Here is an 18,540-nt window from a genome sequence, read left to right as displayed (position 1 = left end):
TATGTCTCGGATTCCCCTGTCTAGTACATTCCTTTGATTCCAGAGTCTTTGTAAACTAAACCACTTCTGAATATTCTAGTGGCTTGTCTTTTGAATTAAATTAATCTATTTGTATTTTTAGAATGCTTGCTCTTGTATCCTGCCATAAGCTATGGTTCTTGAAGTTGCATGTGGAATAAAATATAGGAATGGAAAAAAGACTGGCTTTCTACATTCACCAAAGGAAAATGCAGTTTTAAAATGCATTGTTGCTAATGGTGACTGTTTGTATGTATGTCAAAATGGCACTACTGTGTTACCTAGAACTTTGTGCTGCCTTAATTTGTAGGTTCTCGGTCCATTGGAAACCTGTTCCAACAGTTAGTATAGTTTGTGTTCACCTGGTAGAACTTGGCATTCCTTGTGGATAATAGATCCTAAAAGGCAGGCACAGGGGCCTATTGTAACAGCTTCCTAGTACAGACTGCAATGTAGCTCTGGGAAAGTGGCTAAACTAAGCCTTTCAGTTACCCACTGGGCTGGGGAGATTACGTTGATTTCTGCCAGGAAATCTTTCTCCATTTGTTTATTTCAAGATGGGTTTATGTTGCTTAAATACGACCTTGATTTTAATGGCTTTTTAAAGCTAATGCCATGACTGCATTGTTCTCTCAAGGATGATCTTCCTTTAAGAAGTTGTCATACTGCTTTCCTGTTTTCTTAAGTTCTGTTCGTTCTTGTAGAATGAGACAGTTGCCTTCAGAATTCGTGTGATTAAATGTTACACGCTTCTCATTGCAATGTGCATTATCGTGTATATTGTGCTTTGTTAAACTTCTGTAGTTACATTATTTCTTTGTAATATTTCTATAATTATAGCTTCATCTTTTTCTTCAGAGCCTGTGATTGGAAATGCAGTTACATAGTTGGCACTGGAAATGAGAGAATTGTGAAATTAAACCCCTTGGTTTACTTAAAGCTCATTCATAAGGCACAAAGTTGTAGAAGACCGTTCTGTTAACTTATTTTGGGGAGTTAACAGAATTGAAGTGTGACTGGCGTACTGTTTTACTGACCTGCAAGAGGAAATATATCTATGAAATGACCATGCATAATGACTTTTAAAAAGTTTTAAAATTAGTTTGGGGGGTTTATATAGAATTTGTCAGTTCCTGATGATAAAAAAATCAATGGCAGTCATAAAGGTTAAAATAATTACAAATTCTGTGAATAATTTCAAAAGTCATATTAGTAGAGATATTTTATAAATGTTAAACTATAGCATTCAAATGGCAATGTTAACTGAGCCCACTTCTGGAAGAAGTTGTATGAAATTATATTTTAATGCACCAACTACATAAATTACAGGAAGGTCATTATTCCAATAGAAGACTAGTTTGTGTATTCCTATTTATGCCCTTGACTCTCTGATTTTTACCTGTTTTACTTGAAGATTGAAATTAAAAGCATTTATTGTTTGTAATTTTTGATGTCTTTGAAACGAGTTGCTCAAATTGCAAATTCTTTTTTTTTTTGACACTTTTCTGCATAAAACTGAAGGTTTTCAGCTTTTATAAGTAATGGGAGCAGTGAATAGTGGGAGCTAATGCCTGTTATAAGGATTTAGCCTGACCTTGACATGATTTGCATTGATATTTTTATGAGCTTTTCTTTCTTCTAGCTTTCCAAGACCAACTTCTCCAACAACAATGATTTTCGGGCTCTTCTGCAATCTCTTTATGCCACATTCAAGGAATTTAAAATGCATGAGCAGATTGAAAATGAGTGTATCATTGGTTTACTTCAGCAACGTAGCCGGACTGTGTACAATGTACACTCGGACAACAAACTCTCAGAGATGCTTAGCCTCTTTGAGAAAGGGTTAAAGAATGTAAAGGTAAGTAGACTATAAGAAGGATTTGTGTCCTAAGGAGAACATGCTGTGATTATTTCATACTTCTCAGCTTTCCTGAATACCCTCTGAAAGTAAAGAGGAAGAAGCAGCATTTGTGGTTTCTTCATACAGTACTGAAAACTTTCCAGTCAAAACACAAATTCTTTTGCCATTCATTTCAGTGCTAAATATCTAGTAAAAATTCTTCCCAGAGGTGTATTGTGTGACAGCAGTCCATCACTGCATAGTTGGAGGTGATTTGGAGAGACAACATGGAAGTCTCAAATACAAAGACTGCTAACTGGTCAAAACAGTTTCTGACTATAGAAATAATGTTTTTAATTAATTTGCTAGGAAACCCTGAGAATCTGTTTTTGTGGCATGAAGCATTGTAATGTCACAAACAGAGATGATTACCACAGTTAAAAACATGAAAAGGGCAAAAGCAGCACATTGTTTTATTCTGTTAGTGAGTCATGTACTCCTTTCAGTAATCTGTTGCTCAGTAATGTTATTGTTCCAGTCCCCAAGAAACTAAATGTTATTTCTCCAGATGGCTCTTTAACAACTTGAAGTTGTTAAATTCTTCCCTAATAGAATCCTACTTGAATATCTTTCCTTTGGGGAACCCAACTCAACTTCTCCTTCCTGCACTCTAAGCGCTATGGTCTCCAGTAATAATTTAACATCCCATATATTTCTAGTACATGTAGTCCATATTTTCAGTAAGAAAAATATTAACTGTGCAGTCAGTTGATTCCATTTTACTGTCTAAGGTTGCTTTTGACCTGGGCATCTTGCAGATAGGGTTTTTTGCCTTTTTTTTTTTTTTTTTTTTAATTTTCTGCCTATGCATTATCAAGCCTTAAAATTTGTCTTAAGTTGTTTTCATTAATGAATTGGAAAATGAAGAGAAGTAAAGGAGAGCGGAAATTTAACGCTTGGCTTTGTGTTACACCTTCTCTGATAAGATGCTAGTATTATTCTGTTACTTAAGTGTGGAAAACCAGATTTCTCTAATTCTGTTTAAATATGCTAAGTTTAACTTTTTTTGAGAGTGTGGTTCATTTAACCTGATTGCTTAAGCTTTTTGTTTTCTGTAACAGTCAGGGTTTCTTGATGTTGTAGAAGTTTGACAAGAAAAACTTACAACATTTACTGTAAGAGCTGTGAGGAACTTCAGCGTGTTGCAATTACTGGGCAGACTTAAGAACCAACTTCTTATTGCTGGCACAGAGAACAGGTTTAACAAATTAATATAGGGGTTGGTCTAACTTCAACATTTAAAAGTCAGTTATATCTTTATTTAAGAGTTCTTTCAGTTTCCAAAGTAAATATCTACAGAGCATGTCAGACTGTGAATCCTGATTGTAATTTGGAAGCTAGAAGTATAGAATAAGTAGTGTAAATGTATGCAGCTAAAACTGAAGTGGAATTGCTGCATCAAGTAATTCTTCTGCAAAACATACAAATACTTAGATTAGTCTGTTACTACTTTGAACTTCAGGTGAGACTGTAGATTGGCAGACTTCAGTCTTTGCTCCAAAGCAAAAGTGCGATTAGACAAGTTAATTCATATCTGCTAACAAAATAAATTGGAACCAGGGAGGAAGGGAATACTTTGTTCTGTGCAGTAGCAGGCTGGTACAGACTGTCAGCTTGTCGCGAAACTTTGTAAGTGTATGCATTCTTACTGTGAAATAAAGCAAATACGCTGCATGCATGGGGAAGACATAATGGGCCTTACTTTGAAACGCTGGTTGATTTAACAGTTCAATCTTTGAATGAAAGGACAAGATCAGGTAACAGTTAAATCTTTGCTTTCTTCTCAGAATGAGTATGAACAGCTGAACTATGCGAAACAGCTGAAGGAGAGGTTGGAAGCCTTTACCAGGGATTTCCTTCCTCATATGAAAGAGGAAGAAGAGGTAGGTAAAAATTTTCCTCAAATATTATGTTTATCTACTTTAGGGTCTGCAATGACTAAATAGAGACAAAAGGGCTTAGAGGTTCAGTGTTGTTTTTATTTATGCCAGTTTGCATTCAGAACTGTGATGTCACTGTTCTGTTCTCTGACTGCAAAGTCACATGTTCTCAAACAGTGAATAAATTGAAAATTTATGATAAAATTCTAGTACTTAAAAAAAGTGATAATAAAAGTCCACTGGGGCTGGGATTTGTTTGAGCAGGTAATTATTTAAGGAGATGTCTAGTAAAACGTAAAGGAAGGAGAAGTCCTGTAAACCAGTGCTTCATGACTCAAACTGACACTCCCAGACAGCCTCTGACCTATATTTGAAACATAGACTAGTACTGCCAGTCTGATGATTTATGGGTATCCAAAAACTGGGAAGCATCTTCTGGTGAGAGTAGATCTTCCGAAGTCTGTCCAAGAGAAATCTTTTCTCATGTTTTTATTCTTTGCCACTTTGCCTTCCATGTGAGTACTTTGATAAGTTCTATTGTTTAAGCAACTTTAATCACTTCCTTTTTCTGTTGGGGAGAACAGTTAAGCAACTTGCCTGAGACTATGCAGTGATCCACTGGCAAGCAGAGGGCTGGAACTCAAAACTTCCATGATCTTGTCCTTGGGTTCATTTAGTGCATAACATGTTTTACTTGGAGAGTATCTGAAACAGGAAATTCTGTGTTGGTAGGCCTGTGTAGCATTATCGACTTTCTCCATAAGCATCAGACTTTTTTTCCTTTGCTTTAGGTTTTTCAGCCAATGTTGATGGAATACTTTACTTACGAAGAACTGAAAGATATTAAGAAGAAAGTAATTGCACAGCACTGCTCACAGAAAGAGGCTGCTGAATTCAGAGGTCTTAATAAGTGGAATCAAGCAGATGAGCTTCAGAAGGTCTTTAAGTATTCTGTGGACGAGAAGGCAGATCAAGGTGAAGCATCTGATTAAAGTAGTTTTCAGACTGCAGTTTTTATCTCAAAAGCCACACCAGTATCTTACCTAAAGTTACATACAGGCAGATAAAATAGTTTTTATAAAATGGGGAGTTTCTTCAAACCAGTTTTGAAACTTCAGAAACTTTACTGTTTGATACAGGTGTCTTTGCAGGTCATAATGTAAATAATACTTCACTGTTTATCTGTTTTTCCACATTCTTCCTTCCCTTCCATGGTAATATTTGATAGGCAAAAAATGATAATTCTAATTTCATGCTTCCATTGAAATGGTATTTTTTTTGTTTGCAGACTCTGCATTTAAGTCTTGGTTTTCAGGACTGCTTTGTAAGCTTTTCTTTTGATGGCTTAATAACACAGAATAGTTAATCAACTGACAGGATTTCAAATGAAAACCAAGTTGCCTTACCTAACTCCACTGCCTAACTTCTCTGGGCCTCTCAGGAATCGGAAGGGAAGAAACTGTGTGTGGGGAGTAATGCAAGGGAATAAATCTGCAGCATGTTAGTAGGTCAGATGAAACATGCACTCTTAGAGTAGGTATTTCATTTGCGTTCATCTGTAACTACCTTTCTTGATGAAACTTAGAATAAATGGATAGCTACTGTTGTGCACTATCAGGCTTGGTTTATGACTGTTGAAGCAGCCAAAGTTGTCTGTATTTACAGTTTTTACTTAACTAACAAAGAACAGATGATGCCCCAAAGAATGGGAATTAATATACTGAGAGTGTAATACAGGGGTGTGAAACTGATAACTAGAGCAAGCCCTCATAAACTGACTTTGTGGTGTCGTAAGATGTGGTGCTCTCGTTAGAAAAACTTGAAAAACTACTCTGTAATGAGGTTTTTTTGGTTTGTTTTTTTTTTGTTGTTTTTTTTAAATGAAACTTTACTTCTCTGAACTACTGAACTGGTCATTTTCTGCCCTCCAGGTGAAGCCTTCAGAAAAGATCATGGTCCATGGTGTGAAATACTATTGAGTCTGAGCAAATGAAGTGACAGAAGTAGCCTTATGGCATAACTTGCTGTTAAGTCGAGCTGGAATAGCAGTTTGGGACAGTAGTAATTCTGCAATGGTTGTGTTCTAGTCTTTAGGGAGAGGGAAGTATGTGTCCTGCATTCATTTTTTTTTTTTTAAATAGAAGAAAAATAACATGGTTTGCAGTCCAGTGCAGTTTTACCTGCATTCTAGTGTGAAATTCTCTGTAGTTTACTTGCAGCAACTTGCCAGGTGTACGAATAACTATATTGATTCATCAGGTGAAACTCTTAATTATATTTTTTGAAGTAGCAGTAGACTGTCACAGGCTAAAGTTTACCTTGCGCTCACTTTTGAGGCTTCTGTGCAAAAAACACCCCGATGCTTGTGTCTCTGTGAAGTCTATGTACTTTGTGTCCTAAGCTGAAAAGCAGATCCCTACTAATTTGTAAAACCTGCTCTAAGGACTCCTGAAAACTATTTTACGGATATTTTTTTTTCTTCGAGTCAGTTGTCCTTAAAACATTAAAAATCCTCTTCAAACAGCAAAACCCACATTAACCAAAGCACTGAATTTGTAATTTCATGTAGTTTGCATCTCTCACTGTACTATTGCAAAAGGGAGAGCTATTGGAAATAGTTCCTGCTACTGTCCATTGAAGTAATTAGTTGCAGTGGTCCCATTTTAGTCTTTAACCTGATATTTAGTATCACTTTACAACCTGAATGGCTCATCACCATTCAGAAGTTAAAATTAATTGTCTATGCCAGTAGTTAGTTAGAAATAAAATGTGAGGCAACTGCAAAGAGTGAAGCACAGACTTCCTGCTGTGTCCCAGTCAAGAGCTTGAGTGCTTTCAGTGAGAGTGGTCCCAGCTGGTAGATTTTGCATGTTAGCACTGTTCCCTGGGAATGTGGCAAAGCAGGTATAGATTTCATCAGTGACAGAAAGCAGTTATATTTTTTAGTATTTCCTTTTTAGCAGATACTGCTTTCATCTCGCTGTGGTTGGGTAGCAGCAGCTGATGTTTTTCCAGGGGCATTTTTGGACCTCTGAGGGGTCAGGGTTGGAAGAAACTATCCAGTTGAGAAAACGACACATAGAAAGCTGAGCTGGTCTTTTTGTTTGTTTAAGGTATGACTACAGTGAGCGCTTTTTAAAGCCAAAGCCATACTTATTTTTTCTCAACTCTTTTGCCAAGGAATAGTTTGACAGTTTTTTCAGACACTTTTTTTCATTGCCTTTGTCAAAATGTGAGTTCCACTACTATTGTTTAAAGCTGTGAGGCTGTGCTTCAATTAACACATGCTTTCTGTATTTCAGAAACCGAAGTAACAGGGCATACCACAAATATTACTAATCTTCCTCCTGAAGTAATGCTGACCATTTTCAGTTACCTTAACCCCCAAGAGTTATGTCAGTGTAGTCAAGTAAGCACTGAATGGTCACAGCTGGCTAAAACTGGATCTCTCTGGAAGCATCTTTACCCTGTTCGCTGGGCCAGAGGTAAGTTAAATTTAATTTAACTCAGAATTTCTGAGTCTATGAAAGAATGTTTTAGTATAGGCCATCATGTACAGTGAACATGACAACTGAGCACGCTCGAAGGATATGCACCCTTCTGTCAAGGATGATAGTGCCCAGAAACTTGGTTAAGTGTTGAAAATACACAAAACATACTTCCATCTTGTAGAAAATTACTAATTAAACTAACTAATTAATTAAACTAATTAACTAATCAATTTAAATGTGATCCTGGTTGTAACTCATGAGTAACTTCTGTATATTAACCATTGATTAGTTTTGCTGAGGTTTCGTTGCTTCTATGAATGCTAACAAGTATATTCACTAATTCAACGTCTTATGATTTAAGAATCTGAGAGGTTTTAAATTATAAATGCTGCTGTTACACCTATATCAGTAAAATTTTTATTTCATTAAGTTAGTAGGTAGAAATAAGGTACATAGCTGCAGAGCAGAAGTTTAAAACAAATGGAGCTAACACTTCCCTACCATCAATTCTTAATTTACATATTCAAACTTCAAAGAAAACTGCATGAACATTAGTTTTAGTATTGTTTCTTCAGATATATTGCTTCAATAACTATTGCTGCAGTAAGGACGAAGTGGTATTTTATAGCTTTTGTTCCTCAAACTCTCCTGTTAATTAAAATATCCTGTTGAGAAGTGTAATCTTTGCAGAAATACCTGTTCAAATACAAAACAATATGTATTCCAGTGAGGCCAGTTACAAGTCATCAGAGTATATTTGTAACTTTAAATATTTCTATTATCCCATATTTATGTGAGTATTAAACAATGGAATATAGCATTGCTGTTTTCTGCATTGATAAGAACTTTGTCTTAACTTTTTTTCTCCCCCTTTCTTTTCTGGGGGACTTGGGGGTGAGCAGGTGATTGGTATAGTGGTCCTGCAGCAGATCTTGAGATGGAACCTGATGAGGAATGGGTGAAAAATAGAGAAGATGAATGTCGTGCTTTCCAGGAGTGGGATGAAGATGCTGACATAGATGAATCTGGTAGGTAAATTATGATTATTTTTTTTTTCCCCCTTAAGATTATATATTTGTAAGAAATAAATGTATAAAATAGAGTCTTTTCTGTAAAATCAGTTTAAAATACAGATTCTGTCATAGTTGATACCAGTACATTAATGACAAATGCAAACTTATGTTCTGTCTAGATTAAATGCTTACTAAGCAAAGTAAACTTATATTGTAAGAATGAACTTGTGAAGTTTTGTCTAGCAACTACTTAGGGTTCCTGAAAGGAGTACTCTTTTTTTCCTCATCTTCATCTCATCCTGATTCCTGGCTGGGTGAAGAAACAAAGGGAGTGGGAGGTAAGGGCAGGGGCAAGCAAACAGTGGGTTTTAGTGAGCTGAATGAATTCATCTAAGAGAGAGCAAACATGAGTGCAGGTAGAAGAGTTATAGGATGTGTCTGGAGTTAGGAAGGAGATAAAAGCTAGGCTTCCTCTTTTCAGGAAGTTTGGATGAATCATCTTGCAGCCTCATGCATTCTAGGCTTAATTTAAAACTTGTTGTAAGCTGTTACATTGCAGGATGTAAATGCCCTGTGAGATAGTATTTCAGTGTATAAAGCAAGTCAATGGAAGCAGGTGCCCCAGACAGCCCTGAGCAGTGTGTAATCTGTAGTAAATATTTCTCCAAGTCCTTTAATCATAATTTTCTGTGAAGACTCATGGTGTTTTACTTGCTGTTGGAGCTAAACCCTTCAGGACTGTCAGAAAGATAAGCAGGTATTTTTTTAAAGATGAGGCTTAAGCAGTACATTGGATTCAGCAAAAGTTTGTTGTAAGGTACTTTCTGAAACTTATGCATTGTTAAGCTTTATTTTAGTTTTCTGCTAACTTGTTTGATATGACAGTGTGAATTCCAAATGACACAAAGAATATTTTAAGTCTGTATTTGGTTTTATTTTGCAGAAGAAGCAGCTGAAGGTTCACTTGCCATTAATATAGCACAGATGGAAAAACGTTTACTTCATGGCTTAATTCATAACGTCCTCCCACATGTGGGCTCCTCAGTGAAGACATTTGTATTGGCCTACAGCTCTGCAGTGTCTAGCAAAATGGTATGTCCTTTGAAACTGACATTTAATCATTATGACTATGCAGCCTCTCATTATTAACTGATGTGCCTCAGTTTTAAACACAACACTTGGGTAGTGAAAATCAGTTGCAGTTCAAGAGAAAGTTAATTTGTATGTTGTCTCTTAACACTGTGTGAGCCTTACTGGCTTGTGTCTTTACTGATTATTTTCCTTTACAGGTTAGACAGATCTTGGAGCTTTGCCCCAACTTGGAGTATTTGGATCTCACTCAAACTGATATTTCAGACTCTGCATTTGAAAGGTTAGACAGTTATTGTTTCCTTAAAAAAATAAAAGATCAGCTTTCTGAGGGGGGTGAGGGAACATTTAAACTTAGTCCTTTGCCAATAAAGAGAGAAATAAGAGAAATCACATTAAAGATTCACACATAACTAAGAACTAAACCACAGCAGCAAATCCCTAAACTAGCAAGTGAAGCATGTAACGTTGTAATGGCCATTCAGAACACTCTGTCTTCACTATTGGATATGTATTATCTATCAATGTGTAGCTATCCATAGCAATAACTGTGTTTTGTTTTAGTACTAACAGCTTGAAATTGTCCATAGATTTTTGTGGAGTCATGCAGTTATAATAGTTCCCTTGATCTGATATTATTAGGGTTTGGAATACTCCTGTTCAAGATGCTGAACAAATGGTAGGCAAAACTCTTAAGGCTTAGATATAGTAACTGTGAATTCCTGAGTTTTACTGAAGCCTGCAGAAATGTCATTGGTGTCAGTGGGATGGTGCATGGATGCAGAGCCTGCACTAACGGGTCTTACTGTGATACTGAAACTCAGTGGCTATTTCAGTGTTCAACACCTGCATCATATAGGGCTCTCAAATGTATGCGTTAACAACACAGATAATTTTACCGGAATGGATGCTGGCAACAACACTCTGCAGTTTATGCAAGAAGTTTTAGTTGAAATAAAATCTTTATGGAATTTCTGTGGCTCAGAAATCAATCTTTGTGAGCTTTTGTATATACAAGTGTATATATAACACTTGGAGTATCAAATCTACCTTGTCTAGGGTCTTTTCTTTAAATATACTGTGAAGCAGTAGAGGTATTTTACTTGTGGAAATATTCTTCTGTATATTTAGCCTTAACACCTGTTTACAGAAACTGAAAACCAACTAAGCACACCACTTTTTTTCCCCAATTTCAGTTGGTCTTCAGTTGGGTATTGTCAAAATCTACGCCACCTTGATCTGTCTGGATGTGAAAAAATCACAGATGTGGCTATAGAGAGGATTTCCAGAGCCCTGGGTATCATATCAACTCACAACACCAGAGGTATTCTGAAAAGCTGCAGAAACAGGAATGCTAAGACTTTGTGGAAGAACAGAGAGATTACTCTGCAGTCCACCAAGAAGTATAATTGTTTGCATGAAATCAGCAATGAAAACCTCATTGAGGGAGGAAACAGTGAGCAGCATTGGACTAAACCTGACAGCTCAGAAGGCTTCAATTCTGCTTATGTGTGGATGCTAGATGCAGATGATTTAGCTGACATCGAAGATGCTGCAGGGTGGAGACACAGAAATGTTGAAGGATTTTGTATTATGGAACCAACATCCCATTTTACTTGTTCTGCATCGTGCTACAATAGAGACATTTATGGATTAAGGACTAGAGGGTGGCAGCAGCACTGTGCTTCTACTGACTTGATTTACTGCGGTCACTCATTTTGTTGTGCTGGGACAGCACTAAGAACTATTCAAGCACTCCCAGAGTCCTCTGCACTGTGCAAAAAACCAACAAGGACTAAGCAGTCGGAGAAAAAAGACTTGGCATACTCTGGGAATGACACAGCAGATGAAGAGACTGCACGAGTTCTTCAGTTTCTCAGTCTGTCTGGATGTTACCAGATCACAGACCGTGCTCTCAGGTGAGGAGACATTGTACTTTTATTTGGTGAGTCAGTCTGGGATGAATCTGCCTAGTTTCAGTAGGAAGATTTTTACTGAAGAACATCTTCTAAGTTTTAAGCACTCTTTGCATCTTAAAATATTTATAGTACCCAGCTTGAAATCTTCTCCTTTGTGGAATAAAAAGAAACAAAAATATTTCAGACTTATACTCTGAAGTCAAGTATTTTTGTGAATTTGTTGTTATAGGCTGTCTTGATGCTTTTAGATCTGAACTTTAGTGATTTCATGTTAGGAAATTTTATTGATTCACTAGTTTTTTTCATTATGCTTGTCAACACATTTGAAAATGTATAAAACTGGAGTAACATCTTGGTCAGCCTATCTGGAAAATGGCATAATTTAAGGACAGGCTGGATCAGTGGGCTGAGGCCACTTGCATGAGGTTCAGCAAGGCCAAGTACCGGGTCCAGAACTTAGGCCACAACAACCCCATGCAATGCTCCAGGCCTGGGGGAGAGTGGCTGGAAAGCTGCTCATGGAAAAAGACTTGGAGGTGCTGATTGACAGAGCCAAACATGATCCAGCTTGTTCCGGGGCAGCCAAGAAGGCCAGTGACATCCTGGTCCATATCTGCAATAGCGCAGCCAGCAGGGCCAGGGCAGTGATCTTCCCCCTGTACTGGGCACTGGTGAGGCTGCACAAAATCACAGAATCACAGAATTCCAAGGGTTGGAAGGGACCTCAAAAGATCATCTAGTCCAACCCCTCTGCAAGAGCAGGGTAACCTAGAGTACATCACACAGGAACTTTGTCCAGGTGGGCCTTGAATATCTCCAACATAGGAGACTCCACAACCCCTCTGGGCAACCAGTTCCAGTGCTCTGTCACTCTCACAGTAAAGAAGTTTTTCCTGATGTTCACATGGAACCTCTTATGCTCCAGTTTACACCCATTACCCCTTGTCCTATCACTGGACATCAGTGAGAAAAACCTAGCTCCATCATCCTGACACTCACCCTTTACATATTTGTAAACATTGATGAGGTCACCCCTCAGTCTCCTCTTCTCCAAGCTAAAGAGACCCAACTCCCTCAGCCTCGCCTCATAAGGGAGATGTTCCACTCCCTTAATCATCTTTGTGGCTCTGTGCTGGACTCTTTCAAGCAATTCCCTGTCCTTCTTGAGCTGAGGGGCCCAGAACTGGACACAATATTCCAGACGTGGCCTCACCAAGGCAGAGTAGAGGGGGAGGAGAACCTGGAATCCTGCGTTCAGTTCTGGGCCCCTCACTACAACAGAGACATTGAGGTGCTGGAACGGGTCCAGAGAAGGGCAACAAAGCTGGTGAAGGATCTGGAGCACAAGTGTGATGAGTAATGGCTGAGGGAAGTGGGGTGGTTTAGTCTGGAGAAAAGGCTCAGGGAGACCTTATCGCTCTCTACAGCTGCCTGAAAGGAGGTTGTAGCAAGGTGGATATGTACATGTGGCACTTAGTGACATGGCTTAGTGGTGGACTTGCACTAGCAGTGCTGGGTTAATGGTTGGACTTGATCTTAAAGGTCTTTTCCAACTTAAATGATTCTATGATAATTTTCTGTGTGCAGCATATTAAATACGACTTCATGTAACAAAGGAGGAAAAAAGTTGACTTGAATGTTGAGATGGCTTCAAGAGCTAAAAAATTTCCTCTGTGTGATACTTCCTATTGATATATTGTATTGTGTCAGGAAAATATAGTATTGCTTTGTAGTGAAAATGGGATGAGGCTGAAGTACTTGCATCCACCTGCTCAGGTGTACTGCAGCACTGTGGATAACTGTGCTTCCTGTTTGAGCTTGTTGCTGTTCCAGTGTTGGTACTGCTGAGTTTCATTAGGTGCTGATTAGGTCATGCTCTGTGTAGTTTGCATGTTACTGCTCTGTTTCATGACTTGGTAATCCAGAACCAAAGGGAGATTCGTTCATTGAGTCATGGGAAGAGTTTAGTTGTGGTACTGGTTTCTTGGTGCTTTTTAGAAAGACGACTGCATTTAAGACCTGAGAGTGTGCTGCAACAAGTGCTTCTTGCACTTGCCAGAGTAATTTTGCTTCCTTGAGGAAAGAGAATGTCTTGGATCTGTAGCTTGGTGATTCAAGCCTGGTGCCTTTTTCAGGTGTAAGAGCTTGTTTGTGATTGAACTTGCCCTGTGAGTTCATAGATGCACTGAGTGACTGCTCAGGTGTGAGACCTCCATGAGGCCGTTGCATCAGCAGCCAAACTGCACTAAGAGAAAAAATAATGAGTTCTGCATGAATAATAAGGTGGTCTGTTGACAGACTCTCTGCTGTCAGTCCTAGAGAGCTACAAATTTGGATTCCAAAATAATTTTAACCGAAAAAACATAGTCAAACTTTTGAAAGTGTAGTGCACCAAACGAGTGTCATGTTCTCAGGGTGAATTGAAGAATATTTATCAGTTTGGAAGGGTTGCCAAAATCGGTGGTGACTTACAGAAGAATGCTTGGTAGTTCCTTGAAGTACTTGATCGCCTCTGGAGTCATTCACGAACAAAGTGATTTACCATTAAAGTCTGTCAGAAGGAATTGTTAGTTTCTTTAGAAATCAGTTAATTTTTCAGGTCTGTTATACAGCTTCAGGGGTGATCCCCTTTATAAGGTATGAAACTTTCAGGTTTAAAACGACAATGTTTATTAGAGGTCTGGTTTGGGTTTGTTTGTTTTTTGTTAGGAGACGCTGTTAAGTCCAATCACTTGGTGATTGGTGGAGTACTTGTCATTCTAGGCTGTGTGGGCTCTCAACACCTCTCTTGTGTCTGTTAACAGGGCGTTGATGCTGGGAGGAGGACTGCCGCATTTGGAACACCTTAACCTCTCCGGTTGTCTCTCTGTAACTGGTGCAGGCCTGCAGGATTTAGTTTCTGCATGCCCTTCTCTAAAAGATGAACACTTTTACTACTGTGACAACATTAACGGTAATGTCTTTTTATGAAGGTGTGATGGGTTTCTGGGGACCAATGTTTGCTTGGTTTACGGACACTTAAAACCAAAAAGAACGACCAGAACACCACTTTTCCTGCTTGGCTGTGTAGCACTAAGTTTCACGCATTAATTAGGAAATGACAACTGTTAAATCAGATTTTCCTCATTTGTTCTTTTGAGTTTTTTGGGTTTTTTTCCTTGACACTAGTACAGTTCTGTATTACCTAGAAAGGTGTTTTTAATCTACATACTTTAGTTTAGCATAAGTAATAGGGGCTAGAAAGTAAGTCTCCATGTAGCTAGCACACACTTGTCCCCTCTGTATCTTCCCTGTAAACTGTGTAGTTGCATGTTTTCTTTACGGTCATAAATTCAGACAGTGGCTTCACTAGATTGGTATCAAAGTGGTGATTTTTAGGCAAGGAATTACTTGTATTTTGCTGTGCAAACCTCCCATATTCCAGTAGTTTTGGTGTAGGATACTTTTGATCCTACCATCCATAAGGAAAATGTAATTTAGTTTTCTGGCTTTGCTTGACTCAGCAACTTAGAGATGGGTTTAAGCTGGAGAAGGATCTGGATAAATGCATAAAATATTTATGGTGCGAGTGTTTTCACCACTTTACCACACTGGAATTCAGTCTGTTGTGTTAGGTCCAGTAAGAATTCATGGTACGAGAGATGGGAACCATGGTGTGACTTGTATTCCTTGTGTGAATTTAAAACAGGTAAGTGCAACAGAAGGGAAGGGAAAAGGAGGATAACAACTGAGTTCACAGGATTGTAAGAGCTAATTGTGCGTAAAACAAAATTACATTCCCTGGTTGTTCACGATGTTCAGCTTAATAATTTGCATCTCTGTTGAGCTGCAGCCACAGCAGGATGCCAGAGGTTTGGTACCACAGTTGAATCTGTACTGACATTTGGGTATTCAATCCATTGAAATTGATTTAAGATGATGCTCTTGGATTGGATGCTTATATTAGAGGTGAAAGGATTAAATAATATTCTGCTTCCATAATTTTTTTGCACTTCTTTATGCACTTTTTTTGACATCGCTGTTTGTTTTCCTTTTTACACACTTGCTTTTTGTTACTTTCTTCCCTTCCATCTAGACTACAGCTTTTAAAATCTTCTGTTATTTCAACCTGAAAATGCTAAGGTTCCTTTTTTAAGATTCCTCACTGACTCTTCTTTCTGTATTGTGCTGAGTTTAAAGGTGTCTTCAAAGACCAGTTAAAAGCCTTTTCCTTTTACATCCAGTTCCTTGCTGTTTTTCTTCTGTTCTCACTTCTCTCAGTAATACTGGACTTGATGTTCTGGTTTGTCTTCAGATGTTTCTGTTTCTTTCTTCATCCCTAAAATACACTGTGTCATATTAGTATTTAGTTTACAAAGCCAGAATCTCTTGTGTAAGTCCACCACTTTAAACTTTGGCTGTTCCCTAATATCCTCAAGAAGTTATTTATATTTGAACAGAATACTGTTTGGAATTACCCTTTAAAGTTGACCTGATCCTCTTCCTGTTTATTTCCTTTGTTTTATTTACTGTCTCCTGGAAGCTGTGAGCCTTATAAGCTCTGCTTGGTTCTGCAGAGCATCATGCATGCCTTTGGATGAACAGTTAGTGCTGTAGAGAGAAATCAAGAGGAGAGTGAGGCTGTAATGCTCTGACTTCTCACATCTATTGAGAAATAGTAGCATCTCAGAAGTTTGTGGCTGTTTTCGTTAAGAAGGAGGTTGATAAAAACTTAAAGTGGTATCCTAAGCAAAATCCTAAAGTGGGAAATGACCTTTTATAACTGAATCCCCTGCAGTTTTATCTGGGTGCTGTTCTTTGTATTTTCACTCAAATTCATTTTGAAGGAGCTATCAGGTGCAAAACTAATGCCTTATTCTGCTCTGTGGGCAGCAGGATTTCTGTAACAGCTTGAGCTATTTCTGTATCACTTGGTGTTTCTGAAGTAACTGTAGGGAAAGCAATAGCTGTGTCATTTAAATCAGTTCCTGTCTGTTTTGTTACTTTGCACATACGTAGATTGTATTATTAACTGCTGCAGAAAGATTCCTGCTCTGTAAGCTTGTAGAAAATAATTTCATAATTTTCTTCACTTACCAGTTTTTCCGGGATTATTTTTGGGGAAGGAGATGAGTTCTGGGATCATTTTGGAAAACCTGTCAGTCTTGCAGAGCAAAAAATGGAGCCAACAGCATGGAATTTAGCCATTTCTGAATAAGAAAGATACCACTTTACCTGCTGATAAATCAGGGCTTTACTTTCACCTACAGCCTATTTTCAGATGTTTTTGTCTATAAACACTGAGCCTGGGGACCCTTCAGCTTCATTGGATTTTGTTTGTGGAGGGCTTGGTGGACTTGCTTGCTAAGCATGTTTGTTTGCAGTTTTCAGCATTTCAAGTGCTGGTCTAACCATAGTTGCTCTAAAAAGGTAGGGCAGCTGTGGTTAGATCGACTCAGTTGGGTCTGAGTCACAGCCTGCTTCTGCACAGCAGTAATAAGATGCAGGTTTTAAGAGCAGAGGCCATGAATTTGCACACACTTCCAAATCTGTTTTGTTTGCTGTTAGTATGACTTCAGTTATTGGTGTATATACTAATGTTTAGGATCTCTACTTCTGTTATGCTGAACACTGGAGACTTGAAGTTAGATAATCCTGAGCCACAGCTGAAAACAAATCTGTCAGTGTATATATACCCTTCCTAATGGCTGATTTTGTTTCATGTCTCAAGTGCATTTGGTCAGTAAGAAAAATTAAATGTTTGAGTTGTATCTTGCCATATAAAGTTTATATTTCCCCATGGGCTGTTTTATCCAGCTGTGTTCAGTCTCCTTGCTGGATACTCAGTTTTGAAGGAGTGCTCTCAGCTTCAGGATTGGAAAAATGGGGCTCCTTAATTTCTGCAGCAGTTGCCCTTTGAAGCTTTTACATGTGATTCAATTTCTAGAGTTTTTTAATGATGGAGTCCTCAGGTGCTTAATTAAAGAAATAGGGCGTTAATGAAATAAAGTCGTGGTAATTCTGACGATTCAGTCTTCTGGCATTTTGAAATTCACTGCCCACAGTTTGAGCTGTCTTCCAGCAACACAGCCAAGACTTTGCAACTTCTCTTAAGATTTATTCGCTCCTGTGTACAGATTCATATGGGAGTGTATTGTTGTTAGACTTTGAGAAACCAGCTCCTGAGTTCTACAGATAACCAAGGTGCTCTCACATAGGTGTGTAAGAGTAACTTTACCAAAGGCTGATAAAGAGCAACACTCATTAAACTCGGATTTGACTTTAGGATTGCATTTATGTATTTTTCGAAGGTAAAGCTTAATTTGATGACTTTTTTAGTAATTCTCTTGTAATGTATTCCTGTTGCTACGTTACTATCACATACAGTATGCAGTATTGATGATGGACCCTGTCACTGGTGGTGGCTGTGAAAGAGAATTGTCTTTCCTTCCCTCCTTTGTGTTCCTCGCAGCTCATTCTTCCTGCTTTCCTGTGGCCAGCATTAGCCTGTCTGTAGCTACTTTGTAAATTCAGTCAAGAACAACCCCCCCAAGCCCTTTTCTCTCCTCCTAGACAGGTCAGGGATCCATCTTGCTATAGACCACTTGAATGTTTCTGCCACCACAGGCGAGAGCTAGAACAAGTGGCTGAAGGGATGTTACGGTGGCAGGCAGTTGTCCTGGCTGGAGGGGTTCTGTCACTGTGATCATGGTCTGGGCTGTCATGTATTCTTGTTGAAATGCCTAACTTCTTTCTAGAAAACTTCAGCTAATATTTGTTCCACTAGTACCTGTGACAAAATGGAGTAATGCAATAGCTGTGCTCCTCTTATATTGCAAGGCATGTTTATATGTACTGAAACACATTTTGAAAACACAGCTGTTCATCATGAGTAAACAGGCCTTTATTCTGGGTCAGCTGAAGCATCTGAGTAATCGGATGTGCACAGAAAGAGCATTACAGTAATCCAGTTTAGAGGTGACTAAACCAGTAATGTAGACTGTATCAGGTTAGATGAGAATAGATTAACTTTGCTTTCCCAGGTGAACCAGCCCAAAGCACACTGCACTGCTAGCACTCGTTAAGGCATCACAGTCAGTAGAAAGAGAAGGGACCCTTCTGAAAGCCATTCAGCCCCATTCTAAGCAGATCTGAAATGACCATCTCGTTCACTGGGCAATATAAGACGAGGTGTATACAGTTACCATATTGCTTAACCTAGTGCATCAGTGAAGCGAGATGAAATGGAGA

General features: G+C 38.5%; 1 protein-coding gene across 1 annotated transcript in view; it reads left to right on the top strand.

The window, feature by feature from the left end:
• Positions 1-18,540, top strand: part of FBXL5 (F-box and leucine rich repeat protein 5) — a gene marked incomplete at its 5' end in the record, with an annotated part of 34,116 nt that overhangs the window by 11,635 nt on the left and 3,941 nt on the right. Inside the window, 9 exons of the mRNA XM_080630063.1 lie at positions 1,661-1,876; positions 3,706-3,801; positions 4,590-4,773; positions 7,101-7,283; positions 8,192-8,317; positions 9,246-9,394; positions 9,592-9,674; positions 10,588-11,310; positions 14,115-14,263. Of these exons, the coding sequence (XP_080486189.1) occupies positions 1,661-1,876; positions 3,706-3,801; positions 4,590-4,773; positions 7,101-7,283; positions 8,192-8,317; positions 9,246-9,394; positions 9,592-9,674; positions 10,588-11,310; positions 14,115-14,263 (1,909 nt within the window). The remainder of the gene's footprint in view (positions 1-1,660; positions 1,877-3,705; positions 3,802-4,589; positions 4,774-7,100; positions 7,284-8,191; positions 8,318-9,245; positions 9,395-9,591; positions 9,675-10,587; positions 11,311-14,114; positions 14,264-18,540) is intronic.

The sequence above is a fragment of the Psittacula echo genome (genome assembly GCF_963264785.1).
Source record: "Psittacula echo genome assembly, chromosome: 1".
Classification (NCBI taxonomy): domain Eukaryota; kingdom Metazoa; phylum Chordata; class Aves; order Psittaciformes; family Psittacidae; genus Psittacula; species Psittacula echo.
Note: the sequence above shows the minus strand (reverse complement) of the source record. Positions and strands in the feature narration are given on the sequence as shown.